Genomic DNA, 22,452 nt, shown 5'->3' with positions numbered 1-22,452 from the left:
TGAGATCCGTCCTAGCCTCGTCCTTGCGATTGCTTGGCAAGGGAAGGATGGTTAGTTGGACACCAACACTGTTCGAAAGAATCGTGTACCTACATTTACGTCAAATATTTTACATGCTCTGAGTGGCATCGTCAAGGGGAAATATAAGATATTTTGCAATTTTTTAGTCCAATAGGGGATCACCAGTTAGCCTTGCGGGCAAAGGTGTAGGATTACAAATCCTTGATTCTCGACCCGATCTAGGAAGTTTTAGAGCGGGACTCCCTTGACTCGGCTCGGCTTGACTTCCTGGTCTTAGTGTATCAATTGGGTTTACCACAAAGCTTAAACATTCATACAATGCCAGGCCTTCAACAAAGAATGAGGCAACTGCTAAAAAATAACTAAATTGATAGCAGTTCAAGTTCCAATATGGAAATATAGAAGAAGAATTTGTAGAAGTAGAAGAAAAATGTAGGCTAATATAATCATTGACTTACCTTTTATGTGTCACATGGAGAAGGAAGGTTTAAGATCACACACTGTTCAACGGATCTTCCACAAGTACCATTAACCCACATCTGTTTGCAAAGCTTTTACTGAACCACTCATCTTTCTCCCTTCTCATCTAAGCCTAAATCCATGCGTCGAGAGCGAGAGTAAAAACCCTTCCTAACACCCCACCTTTGCGCAGCGCTATTCCAACCGATCGATGGGTGGCAACCGACGCCCGAACTAAACTTTTCTTTTATTAAAATATGAGTAAGTATAAAACTCAACCGCTGGGAAAATTCCGATTTCAGTTCGGTTCGCGTTCGAATGTTTATGCCGTTTTGTAGAGTTTTCTGTCATCCTCATCATCGCCGTTGTCGTTGTCGTCGTCGTCGTTGCCGCTTCATCTGAGCCGAAAACGTGCGTACAAGGTGCGATTTTGAGAAAAAGGATTTTCATGGGTTCGATCTCCACTGAAGTGAGTTCTTGTGCCGTGTCGATCAATTTTGGACCAGCGTGAGAAGCAGTTTTACCGTGGTGTCCGTTCGTTCCGGAAAAGTGCGCTGATTGGTTTGGGAATTGAATTTCGTTCTGAAAACAAAACGTCAAACGCTGAAGAAAAGTTGGTGACGTGGAAAATTGAGTGAGTGTGCTGCTGATTCTGGAAGGATTTCCTGTTCGTGTCACAGTTATTCTGGGGGAGGTGCACCAGCAGAAAGGAAAAAAATGAAGCTCATGGTATGTTTCTCCGTGTGTTGGATCAGGGAGGGATGGGGTGCGAAATGTGCCGTGTGCCGTTCCGGGGTGTAAATTGAGATTTAAAATCAAATCAAGCAATCGGATGGAAATCAGTGTCGGAAAACTTGGACTGAGTCCATGGGTGTGGAAAACATCGGTGGATATGTGCCTACGTGGGTGGGAAAAGTTTACCCATCTGGTGATGCGGGATTGGCAAAGTTGTAGTGGACGAAGGGAAGCGACTGGAACTGGCTGGACGGGTGGAAACACGTAGGTGTGCGAGGAGCAACGACAAATGGTTCGGCAAACCACTGAGCAGCAGTTTTGCTCCGAAGAAAACGGATATTGCCGTCAGCAGCAGATGTGTTTGTTGTTGGTTGGTTGGTTGGTGTGCTTTAACTTCGTTTAGCAACAGATGTACTATGGGAAATTAATCCTCGATTATTCCAAGGAAGGAAACGTTTAATTGCAATACAATTGACCGCTGATAGCAAATCTGGACTCCCAATTGAATAGTAGAAAGAAAAGGAAAAGCACCATCAATATTGAGATGTCGGTATTAAATGAGAGTATTGTGGAAGAGGTATATTTTATTCTAATTGCATTGCTTAATGATGGATGACTAAATTGATTATTATTATGAATCTTCAAGAACATAAGCAAGTGTAAGCTTCATTAGGAACGTAGTGCCCGACACAATAAAAAAGAATAAAAAAATCATTGGGTTATGTCCAATAAGGTATCATGCAGTAACCGTTATGTTTATGTGTTATGTTCTGGATGAAAAAAATATCATAAAATGGCAAAAAAAATCTGACTTTTTGAATTTTCTCGCTTTTGTGAATTATTTCAGTTCTTGTGCTATATCTTTATCTATTTGGTGGTTCATTCACCCAAAGAAAAGTTCCAAATCGTGTAGAGTTTTAGGAATAAGTAGCAAAGTTGTGAATTTTGCACCCTTGTAGTTAGCGACATCGGTCAGTGAATTATCAAAAACCCAGATTAAATCCACCTAGCGGCGACAATGCCTTTCTCTTTAATTGAAAAATGTTTCGAGCTGGGAGAGAAATATTCACTTCAGCTACAATTAAAATGTTGACATCCAACACACAATCAGTCTTTTACAAATTTGTATGTGCGAATAAATAGGACGGAATGTACATGAACAGCAGCAAACGTCAACTCTTGGTGTCTGCATTGTTGTGTGCGGTGTCAAAATTGATCTCCAGCTTGACACACTGATATTCGATTTGAAATCTCAAAATACGAATATCATTTCATACTACAGTGCATGGATTTAACATTTTGAAGTCAGATTTCAAAATATGCATTAGCATCTGAAGATAAGCATCTGTTTAGCATAGCATAGCAAAGCATAGTTACGGTGTACTTCGTAGATTGGACACTAGTGATACTGATGTTTTTCTTTTGAAACCCTTATTCAGATTGCTATCAGAAATCAAGGTGGGTGTGGTCCTTGATTTCAATCTAGGATGAAAATCACAAAAGCATGAGGATTACTACTCTTGGCCACGCCCATCTTCACCGTAACTTGGGAGGGGAAGGAAGTGTTGGTGTAGTACTTACTTAACGAGAGGCCCCCGACTCAGCGACACCCTCATAAGTACCACGGAGTTGGATATTGGGGAAGGTATTCGTTGGGTCAGGATTTGCCTATAGCTGACAATGTGACCGTTGTAGATCTTACACCGTAACACACCACGCAAAGGTGTCTACCCAGCGTTACGGGGGCATCTGAAGATAAGCATCTGTTTAGTATATAAAGCAAAATAATCAATCATAATTGAAAATATTCATTTCAGCCACGGTATATTCATTTTTTACGCTCGATCTTCAAACAGCTATCGAGGATCATGCGGCAAATTTGGTTTTAAAGTTTGACAGCATGCTGCAAAATATTCGGGCCTGCATTGCCGAGGGCACGCTAACTTCCACCTACTCAGTGACTGAGTAAAATTGTACAACTCAAAACTATTAGTAATCCTGCTTTTGACGGAAATTGAGTAAAATTTCCGTGGGAAGAAAAAAGACGGCAATACAATTTTACTCAGTCACTGAGTAGATGAAAGTTAGAGTGCGTCTGATCAAAACAAACACGAGTCAATAACGAAGCTGCCTACTAAGTGTCGATGCAAGTGATAGTAAAACGAAGATTTCCGTCCTTGGTACCGGGGAAAGTTCATCAGGGAGGTCACAACAACCCACATAAAAAGCAATGATGTAGTGGCTTATCGCTGAAAATGTAGTTTTTGACCTTAAATGTATATACGGTAATATTAACTTCCAAAATTATTTAAAAATTGGGTCATCACTGTATCTTGTACATACTTGTTCATGGAATGATGCTTTGACAATTACATTGCAAAATATTGAAAATCACATTTGTTCAAGTCAAATTGTGCACAAAATAATCAATCAGAAGCGTAACTGCGTTTATTTATCATAAATTAGACGTCAAAATAGTGAAAAACTTAAATTATTAAAATTGAGTATTTTTACGGAAATTCCATCCGAAATTTTTTTAACGATTTTTTTTTTGCATTTCTTCGGAAATTCATTTAGAAATTTCATCGGAAATAACTTTGGAAATTTAGTCGGAATTCCTGCAGAAAATTCTTCGGATATTCCTTGGATATTTGTCAAAAATCACTTCTGAATGAATTTCCGAAATTATTTTAGGAGTTCTTTCGTAAATTTCATCTGGAAATTTCCTTAATTTCCTTTGGAAACTCTTCCAAAACATCCTTTAGTATATCCTGAACAAAATCCCGAACGAATTTCTAAACGAATTTACGAAGAAATTCTTTTAAAATATCCAAAGGAATTCCCTTAAACAATTTCTGTAGATATTCCAAAGGAACATCCAAAGGATTTCCCTGAGGTATGTTCGAAAAAAATCCAAGGAATTTCAAAGAAATTTGTAAAGGAATTTTCAAACGAGTTTCTGAAGCAAATCGTAGTAGTTGTTCCTAAGGTGAAAATCAATATGGACTCAATATGGATATTATGGAGGCAATCTTAGTTTGGAACTCAACCGCTTTGCGGCGTCAGTATATAAGGAATTTCTTATTTGATTATATAGCCAGTGTCAGTTCCAATTGATATTCAACCGTTTGGCGGTGCTAGCTCAAAACAAACATCAACATTTACGAGTCTCCGTTTTCAGCAAGGTCGTTTGAGTAGTCAAAACCATTATAATTTGTACATCACTGTTCGGCCATTCCACGTCGAGCAACCGTGCGAGACAGTCGATAGTCCGCGTACGCTCAATTGCTTTTCGGGTTTTCCTTGAATTCTCAGAGGTTTTTACCGAAGATCAGTGGAAGAGTTTTTTATTGGAGAACCATTAAGTAGCCTTCAGCTAAGTTGTGAAAAACTAGTGTTTTGAGTGATTCTGAGAGATTTCTGGCGTCCATCGACACCCGAGTTTCTTCACCCCACGCAGGCGGTTCCTCGTGGTGGTGAACTCCGTTCTACATCAGACACCATCATAGCCATTGGAAATCATCCTACCAACAATCGCCGCCTCACCATCGATCCGGATCGCGGTCCATACCATCCAGCTGCTGTGTGAGATAGGAGAGTAGCCAACACACACGTCTAGAGTGGTTGGCTTCTATCGAGCCCGTCTGTCCGGTCCGGTACGTCCACCATTGTCGGCCCGGTGTGCGCTGCAGTGTGCACAGTAGCCTAAGAGTTAAGTATATTCTTCTTCGTTGATTCCCCTTTTCAACCTGACTTTATTCGATTAGTTATATAAAGGGTGTGTGTTTTTTATTCATTCCTTTTCACTTGTCTTTCCCTGTGTGATCAATTTTTTTTTGTTTTTTTTTCTGTCCCTGTGATAAGTGTGTAATTTTAAAATAGTGTGTACCTCGCTGCAGCGGCGCGTTTCGTGTCCGCAATGCGCGAAGGTGATGATGGCGGGGGTACATCGTATTCCCTGTCTGATACTTCGTTGCCTTCTGGTGTACCGAGAGAAAGCAAAATGGACACCAACAACACAGTTGCATTCCCCATGAACCCCCGCCACAAGGCCTACCCTCCCGACTCTAGTGGGCCGTATGTTGTTTTCTTTCGACCCAAAGACAAACGATTGAATATTAGCCAGATTAGCAAAGATCTGGAAAAGCGTTTCTCGTCCATTTGCACTTGCTCTGATCGCAAACAGGCCAACGAGATTGCGACCTTTGAGCTCTTCACTCTTGAATATAAAGTTTATCTCCCATCAGCAGAGTGTGAAATCGCGGGGGTGGTCACGGAGGGGAGCATGACATGCGATGAATTGAAACAAGGTTTCGGCCGTTTCAAAAATGCTTCTCTGCCTCCTGTAGAGATATTGGACTGCAAACAAATGCATTCAGTGTCGCAGGAGGGGGAGAAACGAGTTTTTTCGCCTTCAGACTCTTTCTGTGTGACCTTCTCCGGGTCCGCACTGCCTGATTATGTAGTGATTGGCAAACTTCGTCTACCGGTTCGGCTGTATGTACCGAAGGTGATGAATTGTGTTAATTGCAAGCAGCTGGGCCACACCGCTCAGTACTGCTGCAATAAACCTCGCTGTGCATCGTGCGGAGAGAAGCATGTGGATGGCGCGTGCAAGACGGCGCCGAAATGTGTTTATTGCAACGAAGGCCCTCCGCATGCTCTCGAAGCCTGCCGACGTACATACAGCGGCGAATTCATCAGAAGCGGTCCTTCAACAGCGTTCTCGTCGAAGCTATGCTGAGATGCTGAGGAAGGCCACTTCACCGATTGTTACTGACACCATCTACGCTTCTCTTCCTTTGGACGATCAAGGTAGTACTGACTCTGAAGTTGGAAATGGGGTTCCCTTTGTTTTCAAAGGCCCAACGAGGAAACGTAGCAAACAGAGCCAGCGACCCTCGAAGAGGCCTAGAAAACTGCCTCAAAATGAGCCTCAATCCAACATGGCCAATTGCAAAGCGGGTGGAAATACTCAAAAACGTTCAACTTTTGTGGTTTCACATCAGGATGAACGAGAGTTTCCACCGCTTCCGGGTACATCTAAAATCCCAGATGTCCCAAGTTTTTCGAATTTTCAACCAGAAAGAGAGCATAGAGAACGAACGGAACAACCTCCGGGCACTCCTATGTTCACGCTTTCTGGCATCGTGGAGCTCATCTTCAGCTTCTTTGATGCTTCCGACTCAATGAAGAACATTGTCAAAACAATTCTTCCTTTAGTGACTCCTCTCCTGAAGCAGCTAGATTTTAAAATGCCCGTCCTCGAATCATTCGTATCCTCCGATGGCTAACTTCGTCGATAAGGCGCATATCATAACCATTCTACAGTGGAACTGTAGAAGTGTTTTTGCAAAATTAGATATTTTTAAATTTTGAGTTCACAAATTACAATGTGATGTTTTGCACTATGTGAAACATGGCTAAATCCAGATGTGAACCTTCATTTTCCCGATTTTAACATCATTCGCCGCGATCGGGCAAATCGATATGGAGGTGGGCTGTTAGGGATCAAAAACCAGCACTCCTTCGATAGAGTCGATCTTGCTCCGATGTCTGGCACCGAAGCTGTCGCATGTCAGATGACTATTCGAGGAAAAGACCTCCAGTATCGCCTCGATATATCTTCCTCCAAACACCGCGATATCTCGTAGAGATCTTTCGCACATCTGCTCGGTTATGCCCGAGCCACGGTTGGGAGATTTTAACTCCCACGGAACAGGCTGGGGAGAACTGTACGACGACAACCGTTCAACAATGATATACGACCTCTGCGACGACTTTAATATGTCAATTTTGAATACAGGAGAAGTTACACGAGTGGCACCTCCAGCAAGAGATAGCCGTCTAGATCTTTCCATTTGTTCGAGCTCATTATCGTTGGACTGTACTTGGAAGGTGGTCCAAGATCCCCATGGTAGTGATCATTTGCCGATCGAAGTTTTAATTTCCAATGGACATTATCGATCTGCTTCTATCGACCTCTCATATGACCTCACAAGGCACATCGATTGGGGAAAATATGCAGAAGCCATCATCGATGGCATACAGTCGATAGAAGCTCTTCCCCCACGAGAAGAGTACCAATTTCTATCTCAATTGGTTCTTGACAGCGCTCTCCATGCACAACGCCGGCCGGTGCCAGGAGTCTCGGTTCGTAGGAAACCCCACAGTCCGTGGTGGGATAGCGAGTGCACACGACTCTATCGTGAGAAATCCTCTGCGTTTAAAGAATTCCGGAAAAACGGATCGATTGTTCTTCACAAACGGTACATCGCGCTTGAAGTCCAGTTCAAAAAGCTGGTCAAAGTGAAGAAACGCGAATATTGGCGCATTTTCGTTGAAGGCTTGTCGCGTGAGACTTCAATGAAAACTCTTTGGACCGTCGGAAGGAGAATGCGCAACGCGTCGTCCTCTAACGAAGATCGTGAAAGCTCGCCGCGATGGATACTCGACTTTGCAAAGAAAGTTTGTCCGGATTCGGTACCAGTGGAGCAAGTGTCACGTGATACTTTTGCTAACAGGGATGATATGGATCGCCCTTTTTCGATGATCGAATTCTCGCTTGCTCTCCTTTCATGTAACAATTCAGCTCCAGGGATGGATAGAATCAGGTTCAATTTGCTCAAAACCTCCCAGACGCCGCGAAGAGGCGCTTATTGAATTTGTTCAATCAATTCATGGAGACTAACATTGTTCCGGATGACTGGAGGCAAGTGAGGGTGATAGCCATCCAAAAGCCCGGAAAACCTACGTCGGATTGTCATTCATATCGTCCTATCGCGATGCTGTCGTGTATTCGGAAGCTATTGGAGAAGATGATTCTCTTCCGGCTAGACAAATGGGTTGAATCGAATGGTTTGTTGTCAGATACACAATTTGGTTTTCGTAGGGGAAAGGGAACGAACGACTGTCTTGCGTTGCTTTCTTCAGAAATTCAGTTAACTTTCGCTAAAAAAGAGCAAATGGGCTCAGTGTTTTTGGACATTAAGGGGGCTTTTGATTCAGTTTGCGTCGATGTCTTATCCGACAAACTCCACGCGTGTGGACTTTCACCAATTTTGAACAACTATTTGTACAATTTGTTGTCAGAGAAGTGTATGAGTTTTTCTCATGGTGACCTGGCAACTTCAAGAATTAGCTACATGGGTCTCCCCCAGGGCTCATGTTTGAGTCCCCTTCTTTACAATTTTTACGTCAGAGATATTGATGAATGTCTCATGCCAAATTGCTCATTAAGACAGCTTGCAGATGATTGTGTTGTATCCGTTTCGGGTCCAACAGCGGTTGATCTGCAAGGACCATTGCAAGATACTTTGGACAATTTGTCTACTTGGGCTTTAAAGCTGGGTATCGAATTCTCTCCGGAGAAAACTGAGATGGTTGTCTTTTCAAAAAAACATAATCCGGCACAGTTCCCTCTTCAACTTATGGGTAAGACAATCACTCACAGCATGTCTTCTAAATACCTCGGGGTCTGGTTCGACTCGAAAAGCACCTTCGGGAAGCACATTGTGTATCTGACACAGAAATGCCAGAAACGAATCAACTTCATGCGAACAATAACCGGAACATGGTGGGAGCGCACCCGAAGATCTCATCACGTTGTATCGAACAACAATTCTGTCGGTTCTCGAATACGGTAGCTTCTGCTTCCAGTCCGCAGCTTAAACTCACATGCTGAAGCTTCAAAGGATTCAGTACCGCTGTCTCCGTATCGCGTTGGGTTGTATGAATTCGACTCATACAATGAGTTTAGAGGTACTTGCGGGAGTTCTTCCTCTGACAGATCGTTTCGCGGAATTATCGCTCCGGTTCCTCCTCCGTTGTGAGGTTCTCAATCCATTGGTCATTAACAACTTCGAGAAGCTGCTTGAACAAAACTCTCAATCTCGTTTCATGAGCATTTACCACTGGTATATGACGCTGGAGGTAAGCCCATCTTCGGTTGACACCAATCGTGCTAACTTCTTAGACTCCTACAGTTCCTCTGTATCATTTGATCTGTCCATGAAACAGGAGGTTCATGGAATACCAGACTTCCTTCGTGCGGAGGTAATACCTCCATTATTTGCAAGCAAATACGGGCACGCCAGCCAGGAGAGAAGCTTTTTTACAGATGGGTTAAAATCAAATGACTCCACTGGTTTCGGTGTTTTTAACGTTTTCCATAGCGCCTATTTTAAGCTCAAAGAACCTAGCTCCGTGTATACTGATGAGCTAGCAGCTATACACTATTCACTAGAGCAAATCGCATCTCTACCTCCTGACCACTTTTTCATCTTCACCGACAGTCTAAGTTCCTTGCAGGCTGTTCGGTCAATGAAACTCAGTTAGGCACTCAGCGTATCTCCTGAATGGGATACAGGAAGCTTTGAGTGCCTTATCAAAACGGTCTTACACAATCACCATGGCTTGGGTCCCTTCTCATTGCTCGATTCCGGGTAATGAGAAAGCGGACTCTTTGGCTAAGGTGGGCGCTATGGAAGGTGATATTTATGATCGACAAATCACCTTCGATGAATTTTTCTCATTAGTTCGTCAGGAAACCTTGATCAGCTGGCAACAAAAATGGACAAATGGGGAGATGGGTAGATGGTTGTTTTCAATTCGTCAACAGGTATCGAGGCGGCATGGTTCAAAAAATTGAATTTGGGACGAGATTTCATTCGAACCATGTGTCATCTAATGTCCAATCACTACTCTTTAAATGCACATCTTTTTCGAGTGGGGCTCTCAGAAGGCAATCTCTGTGTTTGCGGCGCAGATTACCAAGACATTGACCACGTCGTGTGGGCGTGCGAGGAGTATCGTGGCCCCAGATCTGCGCTAACTGAATATCTGCGGGTCCGAGGAAAGCAGCCGAGGCCTATTAGGGAAGTGTTGGCGGGTCTTGATCTCGAATACATGTCCCTTGTCCACCATTTTCTGAAAGTGGCTGATGTTAGACTGTAATCGTCGTCCATCCATCCCTTTTGTTATCGTAGGTCTTTAAGAATGTCTCCCTCTTGTTGTCTACCGTTAAATCCCACTCGTATGTCTTCCTCTCGCTGCTGTCTTCCAAAAAATGTTTATCTCGTTACAGATGTGAAACATCGCCAATGATATCAACTATGTGAATATCAACATCAAATGTAATTAATTTAAGCACCCTAAATTCCCTTCCTTTCCTTCAATATTATTGTATTCCCTAACCTCGACCAAACCGCGAGTCTTACGGTTCCCCAAAACTAACATTAGTGTATAAGAATCATAATAAACTATATTTAAAAACATGATTCCGGCTCCGTAACGCTTCACGGCAAATGAGCCTTCCAAATAAACAATAGATTAAAAAAAAAAAAAAAAAATCACTGTTCGGAATATAATCAATTCGTATCGCTAGTGCGTAAGGCATATTAAGCAGGTTAGATATCTCAAAATCAAAAGATATAGAAAATTGCTGTCCTCTATAAAGTTGGTTAGATGGTGATTGATGTTGGACGGAATCAACCAATGTCAGTTCATATTGATATCTCGCAATTCATAAGATTTAGAATGTTGCTCTCTTTTATACAGTTGTTCGGATGGTAAAGGAATTACAAAGGGTCAGTAGCTGTTGAATTTATAGAGTTACCGTTTTCTGCAAAATAATACGGGCGGTAGAATCCCAAGCAAATTTGCCTCAAAGTTTAGCATTTTTGTAGAGGATGGTATCTTCCTAAATCTCACTGATTGCAAAATATCTAACTTTATTCCTCATATACTAGCGCCGCCGTCAAGCAGTTGATTTTCAAATTAAAAGTTTTTTCATATTGGCTTTTACCACTCGAGAGATTCTGATAAAGACGACAACATTCTGAATTCCACAGATTGCTACATATACAACCTAGCAAGTTATTCCACATGCACTAGCACTGTCAAGCAGTTGAATACCCAATCAAAACTGTCTCTCTACTGGCTTTTACCAGCCGAGCAACTTTGTAGAAGACGGCAGCTCTCTAAATGCCACAGATTGCGAGCTATCTATTCTAACAAGTGTTTTCTCACACAGCCAAGCGGTTGAATTCCCAACCGAACCTGCTTCCATAGTGGCTTTTACTACCTAAGCAATTTTGTGAATTTTCATAATCTTACAGATTGCGATATCTCATATACCATTTAATTGCTCATACACTACGCCGCCAAAATAATTATGTTCTAATATTGGCTTATATCACCCGAACAACTTTGTTGAAGACAACAAATTTCTAAATTCCACAGATTGTGATTGATGGGGAAGGGTCGTTTGGCCGAAACCCATTCGGCCAAAAGCCATTAGGCCGAACAAACCATTAGGTCGAAACCCATCTGGCCGAAAGCCATTTGGCAAAAAAAGGTCCTTTGGCCGAACGGGTCGTTTGGCCGAAAGAGTCATTTGGCCGAAAGCGTCGTTTGGCCGAAATGGTCATTTGGCCGAAAGGGTCATTGGACCGAAAAGCTCATTTAGCCGAAAGGGTCATTAGGCCGAAAGGGTCATTTGGCCGGAAGGGTCGTTTGGCAGAAAGGGTCATATGGCCGAAAGGGTCGTTTGGCCGAAAGCGTCGTTTGACCGAAAGAGCCAAAAGAGTGAGAAATGAGGAATGAGAAATAAAACGTCTCTCTTCTTACTTCTAATTTCGTTCCAATCGAACTGCCACAATTATTTAACTGCCCAGCATATCCTTCATCACCTCAACGATCTGTTACCAGCGGTAACATTTAATTATCACACTTAAATAACTAAAGCGTGAAGTTCTTTTGATTTTTCAAACGGTGAATTTAAATTTATGGGGTGGGTGATCGAAACGCAAACCAGGCGAGTGAGCAACCTCCACCCGTGTGATTGAAGGATAGGAGGAAAGACCAAACGCGCGCTTGTGAAGAATGAGTACCCAAGCCAGAAGGGAGACAAGCAAACCCAGGGCGATTGGTGAGGAGTCTGTCTTGTGGTTTGATGGTTGAAAGTAGTGCTTGTATTTTAAAAGTGATTTTCGGCGTGCCTTTCCACCAGCCGACGCTAACAACCGGGTCATTTGACTGCCACGTCATCGCAGCTATCTGGTTGGGAATTTACACACCAGCGTTTTTTTATCCGGCCCCCCTTAGTGGGTAAACCGGAGCGCTACCCCGGTTACATTTTCCCTGTTCGGCCACATTAACACTCCTGTCGGCTGCCGGCCGCCATTGCTGGTACGACCGCATCATTCAAACACACGTCGGCTAGATCCTCGCCCGGCCTCCCACCAGCGGTTCAGGACTCGTGGCCCGCTAGGCCACCGTCAAGCCACCCGCCGGCTGCACCACCGCTAAGAACCCGTCAGCTACGTTCCCGCCAAGGCACCCGTCGGCTGCATCATCGTCCGACGACCAGTTGGCCATAGTGTCGACAATAACCGGTTGCCGTTTTACCACCCCGTTGGCTGCATCACTGTCTGGCAAAGTGTTGGCCACATCATCGCCCGGTGGCGGCTTTATCGTCCGCTAGTAGCATCGCCACTTAGCCATCCGTTGGCTCCCGCATTGTTCAACTGCTCGACGGCCACCTCGATCATCCGTTGGCCGCATCACTGAACAGCTTCCCTGCGGCCGCATCCCGCAACGCGACCCGTCTACCACATCGTTCATCGCCGTTCGGCAACCCGTTGCCCACCTCGCCACCTAGCCACCCGCCGGCTACCTAATCGTACAGCCGTCGGCCTCCTGCTTTTGAAAGCCAGCTATTCATCCACCCGTAAGTGTTATTTGCTGTTTGAATAAAAGACTTTGTTAAAATTAAAAAAAATAACAGTTACGCTTTCACGCTCCCGAAAACCACACCAGTGACCTTGAGTCCTGGAACAAAAGAGGCCCGCGCGTCACCTCAGACGGCTCCCGTGGCTAGACCAGCAGCTAGGGGCTTAGGCCAGTTCCCTTCAGGAACTGAACGGTTCCGGGGCCACAAAATTAGAGTCTTACAGATCTCACGACAACACCTTTTCTCCAATTTTTGCAGTACGTCCTACCGCTTATTAACAAAGTGAATCGTATTTTCCAATCAGAGAGCCCTGAGTTTACAAATATGTACAGTGAAATTGAATCACTTTTGATGATTCTCCTTTTCAAAATGACTTACTCAAAGATATCAAAGACAATTGCTTACCAACCTAGCTCGATCTCTTGATAAACTGCTTAGGGAAACCTTCTATTCTATCGCATGTAATCTATATGTGGAGCTGGTGAAATAAATAACCAAACTCTTTAGCTTGAATGATCCCGTTCTTAAGACAGCTTCACTCATCGGTCCAAAGAATTTGGAGAACATTACCAGTTTCAGTTTGATCCTGAAGGTGATTCGAAACTTTTTCAAGAGTGGATCCAAGAAAAAGTTGGAGAACGAGTTTCGGGAGCTCAGGGCCGCAATTCCTAGCAAAAAAATCATATCGAAAAGCAGAACGATATGAAAGAAAGCAGGCATTTCTATTATTAAGAAAATTCATCAACATTTTTCATTTCATCCCTCATTCGTCAGCAGCTGTCGAAAGGATGTTTTTGCAGTATAACTTAAATAGAACTATGGCTATAATCCGGCTGAATACCAGCACGATGGATGCTATTTTACGTTTAAAATGTTATGTTAAAAAGAAGGGAGGAGTTGCCAAGTTGGCTTTAACGTCGAAATTAAATTCAAAATTGGACGAGCCAATGTATTCGCACCCCAAACCTCAAAGATTTATAACTTTGGTTTACCTTGATTTGCAATAAATGGGATGGTACAAAAATACCTCAAAACTCACAAACTGTTTGTAAATATATTCTCATTACAAATACCTACAATTAATTGCATATGCACAGCCAAGATATTCAACAAAAAAACAAATATCTAACTGTTTCTGAAAAAACAAACAGATTTAAAAACATTTGTATATTATTAAAAAAAATCGTAGCACAAACCAAATGTTCGCCAATCAGCCCTTCGAATTTGACAGTTAACCCACGGGAAAACTGTCGAATATGAATGAGGAAATAACGAAAGGATGACATGCGCTTCAGCCTTAATTACATCAAGATTTTTTGCTCACAAATAAAGATGAAAAAAATTTTTACGCCTGAAAATAAAGGTGAGATTCGAAAAATATGTGGCAGCACTGCGTCTCACTTCTTTTTCCTGATTTCTCACTTCTCACTGTGAAAAGTGATAAGTGCGAAGTGGGTAGTAAGACATTTTACTACTCACTTTTTACAGCGAGAAGTGAGAAATGAGGAGTGAAAAGTGAGACGTCTCACTTCTCACTCCTCATTTCTCACTGCTCACTGTGAAAAGTGAATAGGGCGAAGTGGGTAGTGAGACGTCTCACTACTCATTTCGCGCTGCTGCCTTTATACATTAATAAGAGAAAAATTAAGAGTGAGAATTGGAACGTCTCTCTTCTCGTTCCTAATTTCTCACTTTTCAAAAGAACTATTCGGGCAAATGACTCATTCGGCCAAATGTCTTATTCGGTCAAATGTCCTATTCGGTCAAATGAGCCTTTCGGCCAAATGACCCTTTCGGCCAAATGACACTTTCGGTCTTATGACCCTTTTGGCCTAATGACCCTTTCGACCAAATAACCTTTTCGGCCAAACGACCCTTTCGGACTAATGACCCCTTCCGGCAAAACTACCCTTTCGGCCAAACGACCCTTTCCGCCAAATGACCGTTTCATCCAAAATACCCTTCCGGTCAAATGACTCTTCCGGCTAAATGACCCTTCCCCATTTGGCCGAAAGACTCATTTGGTCGAAAGAGTCATTTGGCCGGAAGAATCATTTGGCCGAAAGGGTCATTTGACCGGAAGTGTCATTTGACCGAAAGGGTAGTTTGTCCGAAAGGGTCATTTGGCCGAAAGCGTCGTTTGACCGAAAGAGCCGAAAGAGTGAGAAATGAGGAATGAGAATTAAAACGTCTCTCTTCTTACTTCTAATTTCTCACTTTTCAAATGACCTTTTCGGCTAAATGACTCTTTCGGTCAAATCCCAAGTAACATTTCAAACTTTATTACGCTCTATTAGCAGTTTTGGAGAGCAAATTTTCAAGACTAGCAATAAAACTAAGAACGATATGACAACCTCTTGATGACCTCTAACAGTGTAACTTATGACCAAGTGGCCCACTCTTAAGAACATCTTCAAAGCAAGTTCCAGGCTGATGATAAAACTCTTTTATGAGTCTGCTGTCAAAAAACGGAGCTTTTCCGTTGCGGACCCAGATTGTTTTGGTATAAAAAAGGGAATAAAAAAAAACGAAAAAAAAACAATAAATGGACACGAATGTAGAGTGTAAAATAATAGGAAAATGGAATGCCCCAGAATTCGTTTGCTTGTATCAATTTTGTGTGCGCGTTCGAATTTCTGGTAAAATCAGGTATGAAAAATGGTTTAAAAGAACGCGCCGCTTAAAGATGCTTAATTACGGCAATCAAATTGGGGAGGAAATAAAATCGTAATGTTTTTTTTCACAAGTTAGATCCCATTTATCATAAAAAACATTTGGTGATCCAATATATTTGCAACACATTGTGGAATTCAGTGGTATTTACATCTAGTAGCAGATTTTGTTAAAAGTTTTCAGCAAGTTTTTTTAATATTACCGCCATGGCTGCTTTTGCACAACGGGCAGTTTTAAGGCCAAAATTATGTAACGATGTAATATAAACTTTCGTAGTATCGCGATGATAGATTAATCTGAAATTAATCCGAGCGGTTAGGTCTACTTAATGGTGATGTTTTTCTTTGAATATCAGTCAATTTTTCTTTTCCTAATGGCGAGGGGATAATGCCTCACTTTCAGGATGTAATGTCAGTAGTAATTCAAAATCTACAGAAAATAGAATGAGCGGTATAACAATAGTAAGATTTGAAACTCAATTATAAAAATGTTATAAAAATAATCTGCAACGGCCTGCCGAGAAAAAAAAACATGTTTCAGATTCATATTCAAAATGAATGCCCCGAACAATTTGAATCTGTGCTGATTGACTGCTATATCAGTTAAATAATAAAGCTTCTTAAATGTAAAATTTTACCATATTTTACCAATAGAAACCCAAAGTAGGAAAGGGACGAGCCTGGAATTGAACCCAGGAAACAGAATGACATTTAGAATATATTTTAATAAAATTGTGATTTAATAAGAAGCAGTTGGGCATCTAATCGTGATTATTGCATTATTTGCTGCGTTGATGATTTCTTGAAATTCTGAAAATCTCATGTCAGGTGCTTGCTTACTAGAAAATGTATCATCAGGTTAGTTTTGATAAATGAAATTTGATCTGAAATTGAACTTAACAAATTTATATCTTAGAACACGTTAAGGACATTCCTTATGGAATCCAAAATGATATGCACTCTCGTTTTCAAGGGCACCCCACTCAACACAGAAGCAACTCACAACTGTCATTGTTATTATTCCACGCATGCTCCGATGCAGCAAAGCCGAAATAAAAAGATAACAGTTGTGCGTTGCTTCCGTGTTGAGTGGGGTGCCCTTGAAAACGCGAGTAGATTTAAATTTGGATTCCATGAGGATTGTCCTTAACAAATCTTTGATTCCATTTTATTTGCGAAACATTCAGTGGAATAACTGAATGAAACAAATGTTTTTAGCCATCTTCATGGATTCCACTATAAACATAATATTCTTGGACAATGCCATTATAAGTCTGTTGAAAACCATGAAGTTTTATTATAGTTATTTATAAGACTAGGTCATGACCAAAAGAGCTAGCTTTATAATTGTTTTTAAAGTTGGTTTTATCAGACGCCCCAAGATAATGATAAAGTCACTTATAAGCCTACAAAGCATTTGACGTTTGTGGATTTATTAGACTATTTATTACGGTTTTGAGGATAGTAATAAGTGCATCATTAAAGTTTATCTTGCGGAATTGAATAAAACTCTGATAAATCCGTTATAAAACTTAAATAAACCTATGCAGTCTTGAAATTGTTACTTGGGATGTCTTATTCGGTCAAATGACCCTTTCGGCCTAATGACCCTTTCAGCGAAATTACCCTTTCGGCCAAATGGCCCTTTCGGCTAAACAACCTTTTCGACCAAATGACCCATTCGGCCAAACGACCCTTTCGGCCAAACGACCCTTCCGTACAAACGACCCTTCCGGCTAAATGACTCTGTCAGCCAAATGACTTTCAACCAGATGGGTTCGGCCTAATGGTCTGTTCGGCCTAGTGGCATTCGGCCAAATGACCCTTCCTCGCTTTGCCAATATGGACGAGTTGCTGCAATATCAAAAAGAAGGCACTTCAGAGGAATCAAAATAAAATTTTGAAATTAGTTCTGAAGTTGCCTCCTGACTTATGAAATTTCTAATATTGAGACATTGCAAAAAATGTCCAACAAAATAATTTCCAATTTTAGACAAAAATTGCTGCAATCTTCCATTGCAACGATTAGCTCCTTGTACCCTTAGTATAAATAAGGTTAAGTTTAGCTTAAGTTTTGAAAATTAAACCAGTGGAAATATCTTAACTGACAGAGGCAATTGAAATGTATTCTTCTTCTCATTGGCATAACATCCCGCGTGCGCGTCTTACCGCACGGCTAAGGAGGGTCCACCTAATGTATTAATGATAACTAAAATTGCCGCCTCGCAGCTTAGTGTTCTTCCAGCACTTCCGCAGTTATTAACTGCAATGTTTCTAAGCCAAGTTACAATTTTTGCATTCTTATATCATGAGGCTAACACGATGATACTTTTATGTCCAGGGAAGTCGCGCTAATTTCGAACCTGAAATTTTCAGAAACCGGACCGGCAATCGAACCCAGCCACCTTCAGCATGGACTTGCTTTGTAACCCCGGATCTTACCGCACGGCTAAGGAAGGCCCCGAAAATGAAAATATTTTCCTCGTAGCTTCTGATCCCATAATACGATCTGGCTCATTTTCAACAGAACACAATGAAATGATTGTTCGGCGACTGTAACTTTTTGAGAGTAAATTAGATAAGAATGCCCTAAATACGCGTGAGTTTTTGAAATGCATTTCGCATTGAACCTACGCTCAATGAACAATGAACTTTGCAGACGACATACTAATGACGATCCTCTTCCTTTTCGAAATATTTTTTTTTCACCCTGCACTAATAATCTTAAACAGGTTCCAATAAGTGTTGACACAAGACAAGAGACGAGTGCGAAAAGTTTTCCTCGGGAATTCATGTCTGATGGTACATTAGCACCATGTCTCGATAGAAAGTGTTTACAAGAATCGCAACTAGCTTCCATTTCAATTTACTGATTCGTGTTCTTGGTTTTCCCCTTCTGCATAAAACTTGCGTTTGATTTAATGTAACGATTTGTGTGTGCTGCTGTAAGTGCAGCAATTTCGTCGAGCAATGAAAACCACCTTAACTTCCAGATTGATTTCCAATGTTTAATGCACGAAGCAGAATAATGCTTTTCTGTTATCGTTAACGCTTATTCGCAATATCCATGCGTGTGTATTTCCTAATCGTAAATGAATTTTTCATATTGTTCCCGTAGCCAGACACCCTACAGGCGTGACAGCCTGTCACAAAGCTCTTCCATTCCTAACGAAGATGTTCAACCACATTCCGCTCTCGAAGCAACATTTAGGTACCCCAACTCATTACGCTTCTCGCACAGGCACCACACCTGACAACCGAGCCAACCACAAAACAGGGTGCGGTTTCCAGCCTGACACTCACAAGTGCTTCAGCTAAATAAATCCTTAGAGCAGCACATTTCTAAAAGCTCACAATAATGCTGGCTGCAGCATTCGTTCACTGTTGGTAATTTTCGGAGAATTCCCAAACTGATCAAATTGTATGTTCTGGAAAAGAACACCAGCCAGAAAGAATAAAATCTGCTTGCAGAAGCGATACACAAATCGGCATAAAGTAAAGGCAGAAAGTTTATCTCTCACTTTAATTTCCACCATGCGAACGTGACCAATTAGGAGTATTCACGTGGCGTCTGAGTGGGTGGGTAACTTCTACTTCGACGAATCAGTCTGATATAACTTTCGACCGCAACGAGCTCTTTTATGATTTGTATTTATATTTCTATGAAGGAAACTGATAGGTTAGTTGTTCATTTAATAGATAGACAGATGAATAGGAAACTTAGAAGGCAGGCAGACAGACATACACTATATGATAAACAGATAGTCGAATAAATATATTGATGGCTTTACCATTAGCGTTATTGTGACGGGCAGGAAGTGTTAATGTAGTACTTACATGAAGAGAGGCACCTGACTCTGTGACGCCCTCAGAAATACCACGGAGCTGAATATTAAGGTAGCTGGAAGACGTGCATTCGTCACACACTACGTATAAATATTTACGGAGTATCAAAAGTGAACAGAGAGATAGATGTTTAAAATACCACGAATAATAACCATTTTTAAGATCCCTATTCTTATTCCCATCCCTGGAAACATAAAGCACTATGAGAATCAGAAGTCGGGATGATAATAAATTCCATTCACGGAAACCTATCAGCAAGCGCATACGGGTCGAACGGGCAATGTTACCCGGGTGCCGCTGCACAATCATTTCGATTCTAAGTTTAATCCTATTTATTTTTCCATCGCACAACCAGCGAACGAGTGGGCGTCGTCCTCCTCGCATCAGCAAAATGCGATTGACAATGGTGAAAATGGCACCAGCAGGTAAATCCTTACCGGTTGGCTGGCTGGATAGATGATAGGATCTGGAAATGTTATCTGTCTTGGCGCCAACACCACCGGTGCAACGTTGTTGCTGTTTACCTTCGGTTTGGTGTACCGTGAAGCGCTTCGGTGTCGTAAGCGAGAGCTTGGGCGGAAATATGATAGTAAATGGCTTTTTAAAATCATATTTTGCACTTCAATCTGCCATTGTTTGTGCACGTCGGTTTGGTGGGATGTGATCGTTGGGTTCACACTGCTGAGGGGCGTTCAAATAGCAAAGTAATAACGGGAAAATACTCATATTTAATGTATGTTCAAGCTCTATCTGGTAGAAGGGCGAAAGACGCAAGAGTGAAGAAAATGTGGCACAAAAAAGATTCGCTTGTGGTTTGTCACATCAAATTGTAAGTTTTCGTTGTTTTCTACTGCTCTGCATTGGCGAAGTTCAAGCAAATCCTCTGTTTGTTACTTTTATTTTATTATTTTATTTCTTCTTCTTCTTCTTACTGGCATTACATCCCCACACTGGGACAGAGCCGCATCACAACTTAGTGTTCATTCTGCACTTCCACAGTTATTAACTGCGAGGTTTCTAAGCCAAGTTACCATTTTTGCATTCGTATATCATGAGGCTAACACGATGATACTTTTATGCCCAGGGAAGTCGAGACAATTTCCAATCCGAAAATTGCCTAGACCGGCACCGGGAATCGAACCCAGCAACCCTCAGCATGGTCTTGCTTTGTAGCCGCGCGTCTTACCGCACGGCTAAGGAGGGCCGTGATTTTATTTATTCGCCCTTATTCCAGAAAGAGCATGGCTTATTCTGGATTAAGAAAAATGTGTTTTATACGGACTTATCAGATGACGTTTTAATTTATGAGAACGTATGTTCGCTCATTACTATTGTTCGATCAACTCAGTAACTCAACGGACTTGTTTACTAAACTCTACGTGTATTCTAAGCCATTTTACATTACTCAAACATATCTCTTATAATATCAAACATATTTAAATCACGAACAATTATAGCGAAAAGAAAGCTAACGACGACATAATCCTGCTTTGATGCTGGATCGATTCCAACTGCTCTCGTGATTGTGTAGTATGGTCAGGGCCGGATGTAGGGGGATCCGGGGGGGCCGTAGCCCCGGGCCCCGACAAATCTTATGTACCAAAACCAACGTTTTTTGTACATTTTGGGGCCCCTACAAACTGTTGGCCCCGGGGCCCCCTTCTGGCTTAATCCGTCCCTGAGTATGGTATGTTATTTTTCATATTGCGAGAAAAAAAAAACTTCTAATGTTGCCGGAAATAAATATTGTATGCAAAGTTCTTATGGCATTTATCTTTTTTACAATTATGCAGCATTTATTCTAATGTCCAATAAAGTCTAGATCCTACAACATTGAAAGCTTTTTTGTATCTTTATTAAGGAGGCTTTCAGCCCTAGGCTGGCTCGTCTCCGGACATTAAAAGCTGATGAAGGGCTTATTTAATTTAAAACTGGAGGAACTTTCGGAGGAATTCCTGGAGGAATTTCCGGAGGAATTCCTGGAGGAATTTCCGGAGGAATTCCTGGAGGAACTTCCGGAGGAATTCCTGGAGGAACTTCCGGAGGAATTCCTGGAGGAACTTTTAAAGGAATTGCTGAACGAAGTTCTGGAGGGACTTCCAGAGAATCATACGATAGAACTCCTGGAAGAACTTCCGGAGGAATTCCTGGAGGAACTTCCGGAGAAACCTCCTGAAGAAAACCTCCTGGAAGATCTTCCGGCGGAACTTCCATAGGAACTTCCGGAGAAACTCCTGGAAGAACTCCTGAAGGAACTTCCGAAGGATTTTCTGGAGGAACTTCTGAACGAACTTCTGGAGGAACTGCTGGAAGAGCATCCGGAGGAACTCCTGGAAAACCTTCCGGAGGAACTCCTGGAAGAATTTCCGGAGGAACTCCTGGAAAAAGTTCCGAAAAAACTCCTTTTAGAATTTCTGGAGGAACTTCTGAAGGATTTCTCGGAGAAATTTCTGGAGGAACTTCCGGAAGAATTTCTGGAGGAACTTCCGGTGGAATTCCTGGAAGAACTTTCGGTGAAATTCCTCGAAGAAGTTTCGGAACAATTCCTGGAGCAGCTTTTAGAGGACTTCCTGGTGGAATTCACAGAGGAACTTCCCGAGTAATTCCTGGAGGAACTTCCGGAGGAATTCCTGGAGGAACTTCCGGAGGAATTCCTGGAGGAACTTCCCGAGGAATTCCTGGAAGAACTTCTCAAAGAATTCCTGGAGGAACTTCCGGAGGAATTCCTGGAGGAACTTCCGGAGGAATTCCTGGAGGAACTTCCGGAGGAATTCCCGGAGGAATTCCTGGAGGAAATTCCTGGAGGAATTCCTGGAGGAACTTCCGGAGGAATTCCTGGAGGAATTCCTGGAGGAATTCCTGGAGGAATTCCTGGAGGAACTTCTAGAGGAATTCCTGGAGGAACTTCTGGAGGATTTCCTGGAGGATCTTCTGGAGGAATTCCTGGAGGAATTTCCGGAGAAATTCCTGTAGGAACTTTCGGAG

General features: G+C 42.1%; 1 protein-coding gene across 1 annotated transcript in view; it reads left to right on the top strand.

Annotated features, from left to right (window-relative positions):
- Positions 1 to 795: 795 nt before the first annotated feature.
- The window catches only part of LOC134219282 (serine/threonine-protein kinase Wnk-like), a 255,232-nt gene continuing 233,575 nt past the window's right edge, over positions 796 to 22,452 (top strand). The window contains exon 1 of the mRNA XM_062698008.1: positions 796 to 1,209. Within this exon, the coding sequence (XP_062553992.1) occupies positions 1,198 to 1,209 (12 nt within the window). The 5' untranslated portion in view covers positions 796 to 1,197. The remainder of the gene's footprint in view (positions 1,210 to 22,452) is intronic.

Source organism: Armigeres subalbatus, chromosome 3 (assembly GCF_024139115.2).
Source record: "Armigeres subalbatus isolate Guangzhou_Male chromosome 3, GZ_Asu_2, whole genome shotgun sequence".
NCBI classification, from domain to species: domain Eukaryota; kingdom Metazoa; phylum Arthropoda; class Insecta; order Diptera; family Culicidae; genus Armigeres; species Armigeres subalbatus.
Note: the sequence above shows the minus strand (reverse complement) of the source record. Positions and strands in the feature narration are given on the sequence as shown.